The 15,382-nt window shown below is 42.0% G+C and overlaps 1 protein-coding gene across 3 annotated transcripts in view; it reads left to right on the top strand.

The window, feature by feature from the left end:
• Positions 1 to 15,382, top strand: part of fbxo8 (F-box protein 8) — a 110,897-nt gene that overhangs the window by 46,548 nt on the left and 48,967 nt on the right. For all 3 annotated transcript variants that reach the window (XM_078215116.1, XM_078215117.1, XM_078215118.1), the window contains exons 2-4: positions 1,548 to 1,858; positions 4,729 to 4,855; positions 12,180 to 12,298. In XM_078215116.1, the coding sequence (XP_078071242.1) occupies positions 1,548 to 1,858; positions 4,729 to 4,855; positions 12,180 to 12,298 (557 nt within the window). The remainder of the gene's footprint in view (positions 1 to 1,547; positions 1,859 to 4,728; positions 4,856 to 12,179; positions 12,299 to 15,382) is intronic.

Here is a 15,382-nt window from a genome sequence, read left to right on the forward strand (position 1 = left end):
AAGTGCAAAGAATGCTGAGTGTGGAGGCGGGCTGGGTGGAAGGCTTGCCTCAATGCACTGGCACTGTATTGAAATTTATAAACATTAGTAGCCTTCACCCCTCTCGAACTCTCCATGTCCCCTCATGCCCTCTGCCCACTCCAGTGCTCCCTCATATCCTTCAAGCCAACCTATGCCCCTGTGCATCTCCATGGTCCTTTTATAGACACTATGTCAACCCATGTCCTCCCTTTACCCTCATACCGACCATGCCAACTCACCCAGCGTCCATCATGGGCAGAACTTGGGAACCATGCGGTACGGTAGCGCAGTGTTAAAAGGTGTGTAGGTTAGGTTGATTAGCTGTCGTAAATGTTCAGATTACGGGGATAGTGGGGGGTTGGGGGAAAAGGCTGGGTAAGATGCTCTTTTGACTCGATGGGCTGAATGGCCTCCTTCTGCACTATGGTGATTCTATGGTTCATGCTGAGATTCAATAAAATGAGGTTCCAAATGTCTATTGCAGACTTTACTATTTACGTAAACACTGATTCATAATTTTTAAAATTACACACAGTCCTTTAACTGTATTATCCCTTTCACAACAAACATTTCATTTAATTGCATAATCCTTTATCAAAAGCAAGCATTGGAATTCATAGTCCCACTTCAGAGTGACAATAGCTACTTGTAGCTATCAATTAAATTGTGAAATGGCAGGTGCCCTGCTGTGAGAGGAGATAAATCTCTCGGCCCTTTTGGATGGACATAAAAGATCCTATGGCACCATTCCAAAGAAGAACATCCAACATTGCAAAATAAATGTCTTGATCAATATGTTATGACTGTTTCTTGGAGCTTGCTGTACACAAATTAGTTGCAATACTGGCTACGTTACAAACTTCAAAAAGTACTTAACTGGCTGTAAAATTGAGTCTGGACGTCCTGAAGCAACGGAAAGCAGTATATAAATGCACGTCTGTGTTTCTTTAGCTATCGATTGTTAACTGCTGACCACGACCCCACCCAACATCAACACATGTACATCTTCCAGCAGACATCACTAGATAACTAAAGAGAAGCATACCTTGCTGATAACAAGTTCACGCAACTCAACAGCGCAAGAGTCAAACTAATGATTTTATACTCTTTGAGGTAGTAGCACTGCACCATTAGGTGCATTTAACCAAGCTATTAGGAGAGCTCTCATTTCAGTTAATTCTCTCTAGTTACTCCTGTTAGGGAGTCACATTTTGTAACTGAAGCCCCAGATAGGCGCAATGGAATGCAACATCTGATCACAACATACATTTCTTTAATCAGCATATCTAATTTTTAAAGTAGAGATCTTTTGTAAACCGTTGACAGCTAGCACCCCATTCTAACTGATCCTGAGTTTGTAGATTTAATGTTACACTGGGCGGTTAACAAGCATGTGCTGTACTCGAGAACAAACAGTATATAATACACGTGCCTCAATTCAAGCATTTACTTGAGCACTACTCCGAGTACAGCTGAGACAGTATCTTGTTCATTGACTACTTGTTTTCATCAATCCCCTTTTGCAGATGGGTCAGGGGCTGTGGAGAGTCGTAAGGAATCAGCAGTTGCAACACAGAAGATACAGTGAGGAAGGCTATTATCTTGGAGAGCATGACAGGAGACTCGCTGCTGCAAGTCGCAGGCAGGCCCAGGTTGGGATTGACATCTATCACATTCTGCGAGTCGGCAGATCGAAGGAAGAACACGGATTTCCAGACCTGGAACTATTGCCCCCAGAGCTTAGCTTAACCATCCTCTCATACCTGAATGCGACTGACCTTTGTTTGGCCTCGTGTGTCTGGCAGGACTTGGCTAACGATGATGTCCTCTGGCAAGGGTAAGTGCCATTCTATGCCTTCACTCGCAGTCCTGTCACTCTCAGCCCTGTCCATGTGGAAACTTAAAAGCTTTGTTGCCAAAAATTGAAGGATAGCTTTATGAAGTGCTGCACAGCAGATAGAAGGCAGCTTAATGTTTGCAGTCAAAACTGAGGCAAGGTTCGAGAAAAATTATTTGTAGAACGAGAACAGAAGTTATCTTGATTTTTCTGAGGTGTTTAAAAGTGAGTAATAATCTTAGATGCAATCAGAGTGCCATAACTACCAACTCTATATACTTGACAGCAATAGAGTTTTACAACTGGTAAAAATAATTAGACCATCCCAATCATTTTAGAGGGAATACTTTAACATAAGAGTTGTAATCTTATAACTTGCCAGATGTAATATTATAATCTCTGCCACTGAACCGTTCCTCATGCTATATCAGGTTAATCTTTCTCCTACATTTCAATAAAATTATCTCTCCTGCTTAAAGGAGTGGCATTATAAACAGCCACATATTCAGCTGCCATGCAGTAGAATTCTACTTTCCCAAACTGCTCCTACTGTTGTTGCTGCAGAAGTTATGATTATGAAGAGGATTATTTCCTCAGTCTAAAAATTCATTGATTGCAAACGCGAGTACAGCAGATGGTCTGTGTTTAATCAGATTTAGGCTCCACAGTGCCAGCACATTGGCGGTCATCCCCCTGACAAGCTCAATTAGTATTTGTGTCACACACGTGGCCACAAAGTCTGCAAAGCGCCCAGGTTTCCATTTCTGGCCTATATATCTAAATAGGTCTCAATGTTCCTGAAGCAAACTCCAGTTTCTACTCTCGAGTTGCTACGCAATTGATTCCTTGGTTAAAAATATGCCTAATTGAATGTTGAGTGCTTAAGTTCCCTTAAGCTTCTGTCAAGTGAATGGATTCAGCCTGAACATGAAAAGTAACCACGACAGCAAGGTACCAGCAGAAACCTTCCTCTTTAAAGCAATAACATTTAAGAGCTTTTTCGGAATGCAGAATTCTGTAATATTGTAATTCATTGTGTGTCTTGTATAACCCCAAGGGCTATAGCGGAGAGAAAATGAGAAGTAACTGCTGGAAATAAAGCTACTTTGAAGAACCAGGTCTCTGTTAGGCTAATCTATTAATGCCAAAGCAAATTTTTATAAAGCATGAAGGCAACTGCAATTGAATAGCAGAAGCTTACAGCACAGAAGAAGGCAAATTAAAGTTTATTAGTCACAGGCTTACATTAACACTGCAATGAGGTTACTGTGAAAATCCCCAAGTCGCCACACTCAGGCGCCTGTTCGGGTACACTGAGGGAGAATTTAGCATGGCCAGTGCACCTAACCAGCACGTCTTTCAGACTGTGGGAGGAAACCGGAGCACATGGAGAAAACCCACACAGATACTGGAAGAATGTGCAGACTCCGCGCAGACAGTAACCCAAGCTAGGAATCGAACTCTAGTCCCTGGCACTGTGAGGCAGCAGTGCTAATCACTGGGCCACCATACCCGACTGATTCGACTAATAGGCACTGATTTTTAGGGCAGGATGCAGATGAAGCCAAACCCAAATGACCGAAGAACCTGATATGGTACAAGACTCTGAGATCCTGCCAAACCAAACAGAGACCTATGAATATTTTGTAGATTATTTTCCGCCCTGCAGTCGGTGAACAGAAGGAAAGATTAGCTGCAGGAGGCTATAGTCAGGTAGCCTCAGGTATGCTACCTGACTCTAGGGAATTAAAAGAGGCCCTGATTTGACCTGGAAGGAGGTCATTCCTGATGGCTGTGGGGAAGTCTTTGATAAAGGCTGGGGGTTATAGTGGGGTGCTGGCATTGGGAGCTGGGGTATGACAAATGTGTTCTTGCGTGGGCTTTGTGGAAGATTCCTGTTCCTTCTGGCCCACAAGGAGTGCTGAAGAAGGTACTTGCCCTGGAGATCTGAAAGCTCTCGCCTCACTGTCACTGCCACTGACCCCTGGGAAGTACATGCAACTGTAGCAATAAATTTCAAAATTGGCCACCCAGATGTGCTACGGGAGCCCCATTTTTATTATATTAATTGATTATCTCCCTTTTCCTTGGTGCCATGTTCTGATTATAGAATCCCTCCAATGCAGAAGAGACCATTCAGCACATTGACTCTGTGCCAACTGTCTAAAAGAACATCTCACCCAGGGCCTCTTTCCCCCGTCCTATCCCTGTAACTCCACACATTTACCACGGCTAATCCACCTAACCTACACAACTTGGGACACTAAGGGTCAATTCAGCATGGCCAATCCACCTAACCTGCACGTCTTTGGACTAATATCTGCAATCCGTAAAAGAAAAAGATGGCGGCAGGTATGTGGGGGAGGTTGGCGTCATGTTCCAGGTATTTTTTTAAATGCACCTGACTCATTACACCTGCCATGGGGGCAATAATATCAAGGACATTGTTCCTGATTCTAACCCACCCACTTCCAACAAAGTTAAAATCAGGCCCATTTGGCTTTGTGCAATGAGAATAGTTTTAGATTGCTGCAACAATGTTATTAAGTATTTTATGTTCATGTTACTGAATATTTAATGTAAAGTTTTACACTTTTAACTTGAGGATTTTGACTTGTAATATAATGCATCTTAGTGATGAATGTATGTCTGAAAATGGAGGCAAATCCATCTTTTTGCAATGAAACCTGTTACTGTTACATGGATTTCCAGTCATTCTAATGGAAGATCCATAAAATAGTTGCTTCTTTATATTAGCATTGAATCTGCAAATTCAGACAGGGAACTCTGCTTCATAAGACCGTATAAAAGTGATGAGTGAAAAGCATGTGTTGACATAATACCAACAGGCAGCATGGATTTTGTTTCAGGTTGTGCAAGTCCACCTGGGGTCACTGTTCCATATACTATAGAGACCATCCTTCAAATTTTAACTACAGGAAACTCTACATGCAACTAGATGAAGGCAGCCTTACCTTCAATGCTAATCCACATGAGGTAATTAAATGCTGCATGCCCATGTTGCAAGACGGTGTAACACTTCACGATGACATTGTGAAGATTTCTATTTGTAATCCACAGCACCTCTTGCACTTGAATAAACTGCCAGAACATCACTGGTTTGTAGGTAATCTGTTATTTTACCGAGTCTCATATAATTGTCCTAGAAACTCAACGGCAAAATGAACCAAGCACATGTTGGAAACAGTCAATCACAAACTGGTAAAGGCAGAAAAGATCCAGGGCTCGTGCCAAAAACAAACCCTTTCCACATTACAAATAAAAGACTTGTTTGAGGCCCCGTTTGCAAAATTCAGCTGCCCTGAAGAAGCCAGCTTTAGTCAGAAAAGCATGGGGCAAAAATTTATATTCCTCCTCCACCAGCAGCTTATCAGGCAAGGTCAGAGGAGATGTGGGAGCCATAAAATTCCTGAGGTAGCTTTCTCACCTACCTTTGATCTGTCTGCAATTTTGCGTGGAGTGAGCAAGGCCCAATAGTGGGCCCATTTCCCCCACCAGGGCCTCACTTTCTCCCCCTGCCATGAGAACCCCTGCGCTTACCTGCTCCTCGACTCGAGAGTTTGAATCTGTGGACAGCTTGTAGTCCCAGTCCTGGCCAATAGTGCTGGAGAGACCACATTCCTCAGAGCATTAAATGTGTGCGGGGCTGTACCCCAGCCAACTTTTCAGGTGAGGGGGTGGGAAACCCCGCCATCTAAAACGTCCTGCCCATGGCCTCACTTACGTCACTCAAGGGCCTGATGATAGTTGCCATTATAAGAGTAAGTGGTGACTTATAAGTGGAGCTAGGAGATGTAGGAGTACTCCTCTAGGGTTCACTGTAGTGCCAAACACTGTTGCACTCCCACTCAGCCCTTTCTGGATCAAATATTCCAATTGCAGCCCTCCCTTCCGACTGCTTTCCCATCTCTCCTGACCTGCTTACTGACGCCACAGCGGCCCAAAGATAATGTTTCCTTTGCTGATGAACTACATGAGAATGCCTTTCCTGTAAGTGAGACCCGGGACCCATATCTGGTCTATTTAGGGTCTGCTCATTCCAGGGATTGCTGCTGCCACTCAATTTGTTCGGCTCCTTTTCTTCACAGAAGTCCTGTCACATCAGTTAAATATCCCTCCAAAACGCTGTAACAGCTGGGTTCTTTACTTTACAGCTGAAACCATATTTCTTTTATGTGATGTTTTGATTTCATGAATGCTATTTAAAGTGCAAGTTTATGTTGAATGAACATTTTACAGCATTAGAAAAGCAGTGAAAATGCATTTCAGCCCTTGCAATATGCCACTATTCATTTATTATGGCTTAAAATTCTTGTTTCCCTCAAATGAGGAGTGATGTTCCTGAGAGATTTGAGAAGCTCATAATATAGAACTGGTAAGTTGAACTGAACATCCAAGAGGTCAAAGAAGTTTAGCAGTTTAAATGAGTTTTTTAGATTGGTGCCTCCTCCTTATCCATACTTTGCCATTGACTGTATTGCTCCCTCTGCAGGTGGAAAGCTTGTATTTTGTGTGGTAATCCTGTGTATTCTTGTGCCCAGCCCCAGTGTAAAATTAGTGTTGATTAAATGATGGCTTGCTGTCGCAGTCAGTACTTAACTGTAGCTTGTAGCTTGTTTCTGTCACGCTTCCAGAGGCAAAAAAGAGTTAATGTTTTGAGTCCAATACGACTCTTCTTAGTGGAAGAGACATTTTGGGCTGTACACATGACAGATGCTGCCAGCCCTGCTGAGATTTCCCAGCACTTTTTATTTCATTTCGTCTTATACAGAGTTAACTTGTTTCTGACTTTGTCTTTTGTCCTATACTTGGCTCCTACTCCAGCCAAAAGTAAACTCCAGGATTGCAAAATGATGCCATGTACCACTTGACCAGGAACTGAAACTGGGCCACTTGGATTCGTGAGCCATTTGTATGTGGGTAAATAGCCCTTCCAAAATGTGGTGGTTGTGGTATTGAAGATTTGACTTATACTGAAGAGTGTGGTGTTGAATAAATTAGATTTTTTTACATTCTCCACTGCTGCCGTTGGTATGGGAGAGGAGGTGGTTAGTCACTGAAAATACAGCTTTATTCTTTAACTATCAGAAAGAACTGCTGGTGGATTGAACCATTGGTGCATTAAAGCAGTTGAAATGCCTGCGTATAGATAATGCCAATTAAGGTACCCTAATTGGATGCAGTTTCTTCAGTCGGACAAGCTGCACAGTACATAGTGGACATGAATCGTAAGTTAATGGGCTTTTTCTGCACAGAATGCTTTGATCATTTGAAAGGACCCTCAGCTAAGAAATTAAGCTATTGACTTGCAAAGTGGCTAGATTGGATTTACAACTTGAGAGATTTAATTCCCACACTCGAACACTCAGATTGCTGTCTGTCAGAAATCATAATGGTTGCTAACAGCTCTTGAAAGAACTATTGCAATATTTTAAATTTTACCATAGTTGTTGTACTTGGGACTGCTGTTAACCTGCAATAAATGCTGGCCAGCCAGTGACACACATGTCCCACAAATATATATAAAAAAAGGAATACTTGACTTTTGGAAAAATATTGTGGCCCCCAGTTCCAGTCAACATGAGCTGGTGCCTCCTCTGTCTGAAGAAGGCAGCCAAAAGCACAACTGTACACTGTTTAATGGAAAGAATTTATAGTTTTAGGGCAGTGGTTTGTATTCCATGTTGCGTCCTGCTTTCCTGATCTTGCAAAAGGTAGCTTTAACTCCAATTGATCAAGCTCCGTGCAGTGACCAATATCGTATTCCTGGGATGCCACTTGAAGGCTTTTTCTTTTTCCATTGTTCCATGCCTCAGGGGGGGGATGGAGATTATTAATGGAACCAAATTTTGATCAGAAGGTACATCGGACAACAATTTGTGCCCTGATGAAACTGGAACTGTGGATGAGTTAGTATTGAAGCAAAGGAAAGTTCTGCAATTATGCTGCGCAATTTGCTTTATTTCTGTTTTTAATATTGGGTGAAATAAAGATGAGCTGGTGGTAATCAACCAGGACATGTCACTCGCACATTTGAACCAGATGGTGGGATCTTTCGGGTGTTATATGTTCCATGGGACATTTTATATCAGCACAAGCAATGTTGCACTGTCCTTCAGTACATATTGCTACTGAAAGAATTGCTCGGAACAGTTAGCCCATTCAACCTGCCTCGCTCTGCTATTATCATGTTGACTGATATTATCATGATGACTTTTCACCCCGCCGCCTGTTGTTGCATCTCCAGCATGTGTGAAATGGCCATTTCCAGAGGATCATCATCTGACATGGATTCAGCGGGTGTCTGATCTCCAGTGGTACTAAGAGTGAGAGAGACCTGGGCCGTCACTGCCTCAGCCTGATGTGGTGATGTGGCAGTGAGGTGTTTCCCAGAAAGTGACCTGAGCCTAATCTAGAACTAGAACCTACCAGGGTGTATGTGTGTCTACGCAGGCGAAAGAGTAACGGGCCATCTTCAAATGGATTTTCCACATTCTCCTCTGAAGTGGGCTGGGGCACATTTAGCTGTTCTGCTCTGGACCTGCTGCTGGCTGTAAGAAAGTGAAGGTAGACTTAGTTCATGAACAGGCTGAACGGAACGTTGTGTGTCACTTGCTGACAATCATGTGATCAACTCATGGAGGGCTCATCTGTTCTGGTTTACTGGGAGAGGCTGATCTCACCATCCCCACAAGAGCGATCTCTGTCCCTCTGCTCACCAACTCAGCGGCAGGCTCTCGAATTTGGAGAGCTCCTGTCTGACGACTGTCCCTCCTCCAGTCTGGGATCTCTCCCTCGTGTTTTGGGAAAGTTTGGCCTGCATGAAGGCAAATGGATGGAATGTGATAAGAAGGGATGAAGCAGAGGTTGAGAAGCATGCATGCCTACTGTATGTGCTGAGCCTCCCCAGTAAAGGATGAGGATGGAATTTGTGCAGCATGGTAGATGAGATTCTGGTGATAAAGCATTGATGAGACACAATCTGATCATGTGTCTGCCGCAAATATTGCATGAGGTCCCTGAGCAGTGTAATCCTTGCATGATTCCATTATCAGAATGTGAAATTGGAGTGAGCTGAAGGTTATCCCAGTGCAGTGGATAAGATTATTTATCCTGTTCTTGCATTGGGTGGCATTTCTTGGGTTGGTGCCTGACGAGCTGTCCTCCTTTGCTACTACCTCCCAAGCCACCTCCCCTTGAGCTGGTGGACCTCCCGGAGCCATCCCTTGGGTAGAATCAGTTCCTGCCCCACCCTGTGATGCAGAGAGCTTCCGACCGGTACATAATTAGCTTCTGAGCATGAAATTGGCGTGAGTTCCTGAGAAACATATCGCAAAACCCACCCACCACCACACTTGGTCCCCAAGATAGAAAATGGAGCGTCATGCTCTGGCCTCAGCAACAACACCAAAAGTATTCGGGAGCAAAGCTGTGACAGTGCCTTCTTTCAACATCAGTAAGGGCTCTGCTACACATCCCAATAGTGAATTGCAAAGTGCAGCCCAGACTCGTGTTTCATATGATCACTAGTCATGTTGATAATGGATCCAGTTGACTATGTGCTGGAATCCCTGAGTTCAATCACATTGTGGAGATGCCGGCGTTGGACTGGGGTAAACACGGTAAGAGTTTTAACAACACCAGGTTAAAGTCCAACAGGTTTAAACCTGGTGGACTTTAACCTGGTATTGTTAAAACTTTTACTGTGTTCAATCACATTGACATTTCTTTTCAAAGGTATTCCGATAATGTATGAATTTTGTTGTAACTTAGCTGAATCATTGGCCATGCATGGCCTCCAGCTACTCCGAATCCAGTCATCACTGTATTCCAATCATCACTGTATTCCAATCATGCCTCCTCTTCACTTATTATCTAGAAACTCATCCCAATTATGTCACCAATCTATAATTCGCTTAGTGATCCCTTACCACCTTCCCAGTTAAAAGGTCGGGGGAGGTGGGGGTGCAGTTAGGCGGGGAGGAAGAGGGTGCATTATTTCCAACTCTGCTCTGTGCCCATTCCCAAAATCTCAGGCCTGTCCTTCCACGTCGATTTGGACATGGCACTCATTGGGAGACATGCTATGGTGCTTACATTGCAATTAATGGACAGCAACCACAATAAACTCTCTCTCACACTCTTTCCAGTGCCCACCCCCGCCAACCATCAAGCCCTTTCGCATTCTGTGGATCCACATTCTCTCTCTCTCTCCCCCTCTGTCCCTTGGCCTCTTTGTCCTCCTCTCGCCCTTTTTCTGACTCATACCACCCCTCATGTATCACTGATGCTTTGGTAGAGTTCATATTTTGTTCCTTTATAAAGAGGTAATTGGATAGTTCAGGTAGCTGTTTGCCCAACTGCATTCTTCTCACGATACTTTTATAATTCCGCCCGTTTCACATGGGTTAGAAGCACGTGTATCTCACCACAGATCATAAAAATGCTGTAATTTTCCAGCCCTTCACACTGCAATGACTTTTTGCTATTTTGTGTTATCATGTGTGCATAATTTGTTCTCACAAAACAAATTCAGACCTTTTTGTCTTTGGCCGCTCTAATCCCTCAAGACAGTGGATTACCTTTTGAAGGATCTCACCTGTTCTTTGGGCAGATAGAGTGGCCAGTTTGTGTTTAGCAATATTTCACAAATCGCAAGGAGCAGGAAACCCAGTTATTCCACTTTGGTGATGTTGGTTGAGGGATGTTTGCTAGGAGACCTGAAGAGCTCTCTACCCTTTGAAGAAATACCATGAGATCATTTACATTTACCTGAACAGACAAATTGATTTAATATATCATGCAGAAAATCGTCATTTCCAACCATGTACGTGACGGTACTGTGCCTTTAAGAAATGTATTTTTTAATCATGTTCTCTGCAGTTTGTAAGCAAACCTTTTTTTATTATTGGCACCGAACCACCTGATTAGGTGTCCTTTTATTGCTGATTAAATGGGGTTTTGTTTATTTTTAATCTGGGTCTAATGTGATGTCCTTGAGTTTTATGAGTTTGCGATCCTTTTGAATTGTTAGGGAGGAGAATGATTGACAGGTCAGGTGACGAGAGTTCTTTTACTTTCAGTTTGGCTGCTAGCTGTTGTTTTAGTTAGAAGCTGTTTGGACAGCAGACTGGAAGCAGGTTTTCTTGCCCCTCTGTCTAGTGAAAATTCTGCTGGCGATGGTCTACTAGCTAATAACTAGAGGCAAGGATTGCCTCTGTCTCTTGCAGTAGTTTGCTGGCTAAAAGCTAGAGGCCAGCAGTGGCTTTATCTCTACCTCAAGGTTTGCTGGAGGTTAAACGGCTGGCAAGTCAGAGTTTCAATTCTCCAACCAAAGGACTAAGTTCCAAAATCACGTCAGCATTCTTATTTTCTTCGCTAAACCTGTAACAGGTGTACGTTTATAAGGAGTTTATTGTATTGGAACAGTGCATTTAGTTGTTAAGGTTCAGACAGTATCATGGTTGTTTTTTTTCTTGTTTGAAATTGGTAAAAGTTATTACTAAATTTCTTTCTATGTGTTAACTGTATCCTTAAATAAACTTTGTTTGATAAAAGCTCCCTAGTGGGTCATTTGAATTATACTTGAAGTAAAACACTTCATGCTTATCCTAGCCAAATTCAAAGTGCAAACCTTGTGGTCTAGGCTGATTTCATAAACTACCTTGGAGTTTCTGACCTAGATTTTAGCATGTCATTCCCTGAGTGCAGTACTGAAATGTCAACCTAGATTGTGTTGGAGTTAATTTGAACCCAAACTTTCTGGTGCAGAGGTCACATTTCATCACTGCACCAAATTGGTGGTAGAAGAAAAAATGTATTTCTACTTATGGCCAAGTTAGAATTTCCTCATAGTGATTTATTTAACTTTATATTTCTCATCCCTGGCTTTACCCTCCTTTAGCATGATATTGTAATGGTTCCCACAGTTCAGAAGCCAACACGTTCCAAACAGCATTTCATCATCTTCATCTGCGTCTGTGCATCCTACTTGTGCAGCGGTAACGTCCCAGGTGAACATATACGGGTTCTTCTTGGGCTTAACTCCAAGGCAGCTACCTAATTGTTATTACCTCTACACAGAAGCTAAGGATGTTGTGGTCTCGATGCTGTGCTCCAAATAACCTTGTTTGTAGATTTGCTGATCCCACCTACACTGTTTTTTCGATTTGCTTAATTCATAGATGTTGCTGAACATAACTCCACTGCTTTTAACCAAAATGTATTGATCTTATTAAGAGAAATGTTGTAAGTTTTATAATGTCTAAACACATATTACAGAATATATATTTCCTTATAGGGGATAGGCTACATTTTTCGCAAAGGCATACTGGACAATGTTCCGAAGGAAATTGCAAAGTTTATTTTCTACACAAGAACACTAAATTGGAAGAAACTTCGAATTTATTTAGATGACAGGTAACATTCTTACAAATATATCTGATCCCAAATCAGAAATTATTCAGAATTAACGACAACTTGTGTTATATGATGTAATGAAACATCCCAAGGTGCTTCACAGAAGCATTATAAAGGAATGTATGACACCGGGCCACGTATTAGGTCAGATGACCAAAAGCTTGGTCAAAGAGGAGGTTTTAAGGAGGAAAGCAAGGTAGGAGGGTATATGGAGGGAATTCCAGCTTGGTGTCTAGGAAACTGAAGACTTGGCCACCAATGGTAGGCAGTTATAATTGGCAATGCACATGAAGTCGTAATTTGAGGAGCAGAGATATCTGGAGGAGATTACAGAGATAGGGAGGGGACAGGCCATCGCAGGATTTGAAAAAAAGATGAGAATTTTAAGTTAAGGCATTAATTTATATTGGCTCCCAGACAAACAATGAACACGGGTGTGATATGGGAACTTGCTACAAGACATGGACTGCTGAGTTTTGGATAACCTCCAGCTTGTGAAGGTAGAATGTTGGATGTGCCAGGAGTGCACATGGTTGAGTCAATAGATAACAAATGCACGAAAGAGAGTTTTAGCGGCGTGTGAGCTGATACAGGGGTGAAGTCAGGCAATGTGAATCACTGAATCATAGCAAACTACTGTACTGGAGTGATTCAGAAAGAAGACCCTCCATCGCCCCTCAGCAATTGGGGATGGACAGTAAATGGCAGCCTTGCCAGTGACTCCTACATCCCAACAATTATTTTTTTAAGACAAATCGTGAGGCTGATCCCTGGTATTAAAGGACAGAATTGAGAGGGGGAAAAGCTGGGGGGGGGGTAAAAACTGTGTAAAAACTATGCCCTGTTTGTGAACAGAATTCCCACTCACCTGAAGAAGGGGCTTGGAGCTCCGAAAGTTTGTGTGGCTTTTGCTACCAAATAAACCTGTTGGACTTTAACCTGGTGTTGTTAAACTTCTTACTGGCTAAAAACTGGTCAGCCTTTACAGAATGTGACTGGGGTGGAGCGTTACAGTTTTATAATTTATCCACCTCTATAAAGGAAAGATAAGTCTCTAACATTTTGTTTTGGACTTCCATCTTGGGTTTGAATATTGTCGCTCTGAGCCGCAGTAGCCATATAAGAACCTGGATTTTTATAAAACTGGTCTATGTAAAAATATAAGCTACAAATTTGTTGAACTGATTCCACGCCTTGGCTTTCAAATATGTTTATTTTCTGAGCCACTCATATTGTGTTCTTTCAAGCATGTTCTCTGGACCTCAGAGTAAAATGTGAAAATCAAAGCACTGGAAAGTTAAACATAAAACAAATGTAGTAAAAGCCAGGCACTTTTATTTATCCTTCAAAAACCACAAGCGTACACAATCTATTAATTTAACTTGCCTTTAAAGACAATTTAAAAGATAAAAATCTGTATGATTATGTAAAACTGTTGGTCATGTATTTATTTGATTATTGCTCATATCAGCTGCTGAAAAAATTAGCTTTCGTTAGCAACTTTTCTGTGAATAATCTTTTGTAACTTCTCTTGAATGTTCACAAGCTCTCTTTTTTCTAATCCAGTGCTCAAACTAGGTCGCTCTATCATTACTTAGTGTTCTAGATAACCCTTTATTTTCTTCTCCCTCTCTCTCTCCCCCCCTCACCCCTCCTCACCAATTGTCTCCTACACACCACCTTCTTGTTGTGATGCAGTTTCACAATTTCTACTCCAGCATCTCGTCCTAGTGACATTACTCTTGCCTTGACAAGTGTGTAGGAAATCGGGTTCTTGACCGCAGAGGCATCACACTGAATTTGATTCTGTTCTTGCTTGTCATCCATTGATGCACACACATGCATGTGTGTCGATGCGTGCTCAGTGACTTAATTAGCTGAACACCAGTCAGGATAAGTAAACCTGGTCGGTTTTCAAACAGGCATACTGAGGCCATTTTGTAGCACCCAGACAGTGGTTATCTCAACAGCAGAAATTGAACCTGGAAATTTCCTGGACTGTATGGCTCAGCACCTCACCAGACAAATTCTTTGCGGCTTTGAGTGGATTTAAATTGCGTTTTGCATCCATTGATACAAGTTATACCCTGGGAGAATACTTGTCTTGGCAGTTTTTAGGTTTTCAGCTTGTAAACTGTAATGCTGAAATGCTAATTATAGTAGTAGAGATATTCTAAATTGGGATAAAAAATGATGGCAGCGAGATCAGAACATTGTGTGTAAAAGTTTTGATTTTAAAAACTTTTATGCTTGAGTTAATTTGCAGTAATAAAACTACTCTCCATCATATTGTGCGCCATCGTCACTCTTCCATTCAAAGTATTTCTAAACACAGTCTCATAATTTCAGCTTCAATGTTCCATTTAGTATTTTCTCAGCTAAGGCCTATTCCTCCTGTGAATATTGATCCTCAGCCCTTATAATAGCATTCATTTTCGTTAGCTTTGCTGCACACAAACCATTCTACCCTTCAATATTGATCATTTTGTGGTACCAGTTGATATCCAGAGATTTCCAAATGCTAAAAACATCCAGTCTCTGATTCTGTGCCAGATCAAGAGTCCATTCTAGTTTGGAACACCATATTGAAGTGTTGACTTGGAATTAGTTTCATAAACTCTTCCACATTCATTCATATATCTCTCTCCCTCCAAAATAGTTTCCACAATTTATCAAAAAACATCAGTGTTTAAAGAACCTCATAATCTTCATCTCTTTAGTTCTTTCTCTACCAGATTGTACAACCTTTTCTACCATCTTCGCCTCCTTGCTATTAGCATACACCCTCTTTAGGAACCATTCATTCTTCTGTTCCTTGCGTTCAAGCATATTGTATATTTTGAGATCCTTGAAAGGTTTTCATCTTCCTTTTTTTTTATGTTTCAGGCTCTCTGCTTTCATTGTTTCTGTTGCACATTTTTTTTATTCATTCCAGGGACATGAGTGTCGCTAGCTAGTCAGCATTTATTGCCCATCCCTAGTTGCCCTTGAGATGGTGGTGGTGAGCTGCCTTTTTGAATCCCTGCAGTTCAATTGCTGTGGGTTAACCCACGGTACCATTAGGAAGGGAATTCCAGGATTTTA

This window comes from Mustelus asterias, chromosome 6 (assembly GCF_964213995.1).
Source record: "Mustelus asterias chromosome 6, sMusAst1.hap1.1, whole genome shotgun sequence".
NCBI lineage: Eukaryota > Metazoa > Chordata > Chondrichthyes > Carcharhiniformes > Triakidae > Mustelus > Mustelus asterias.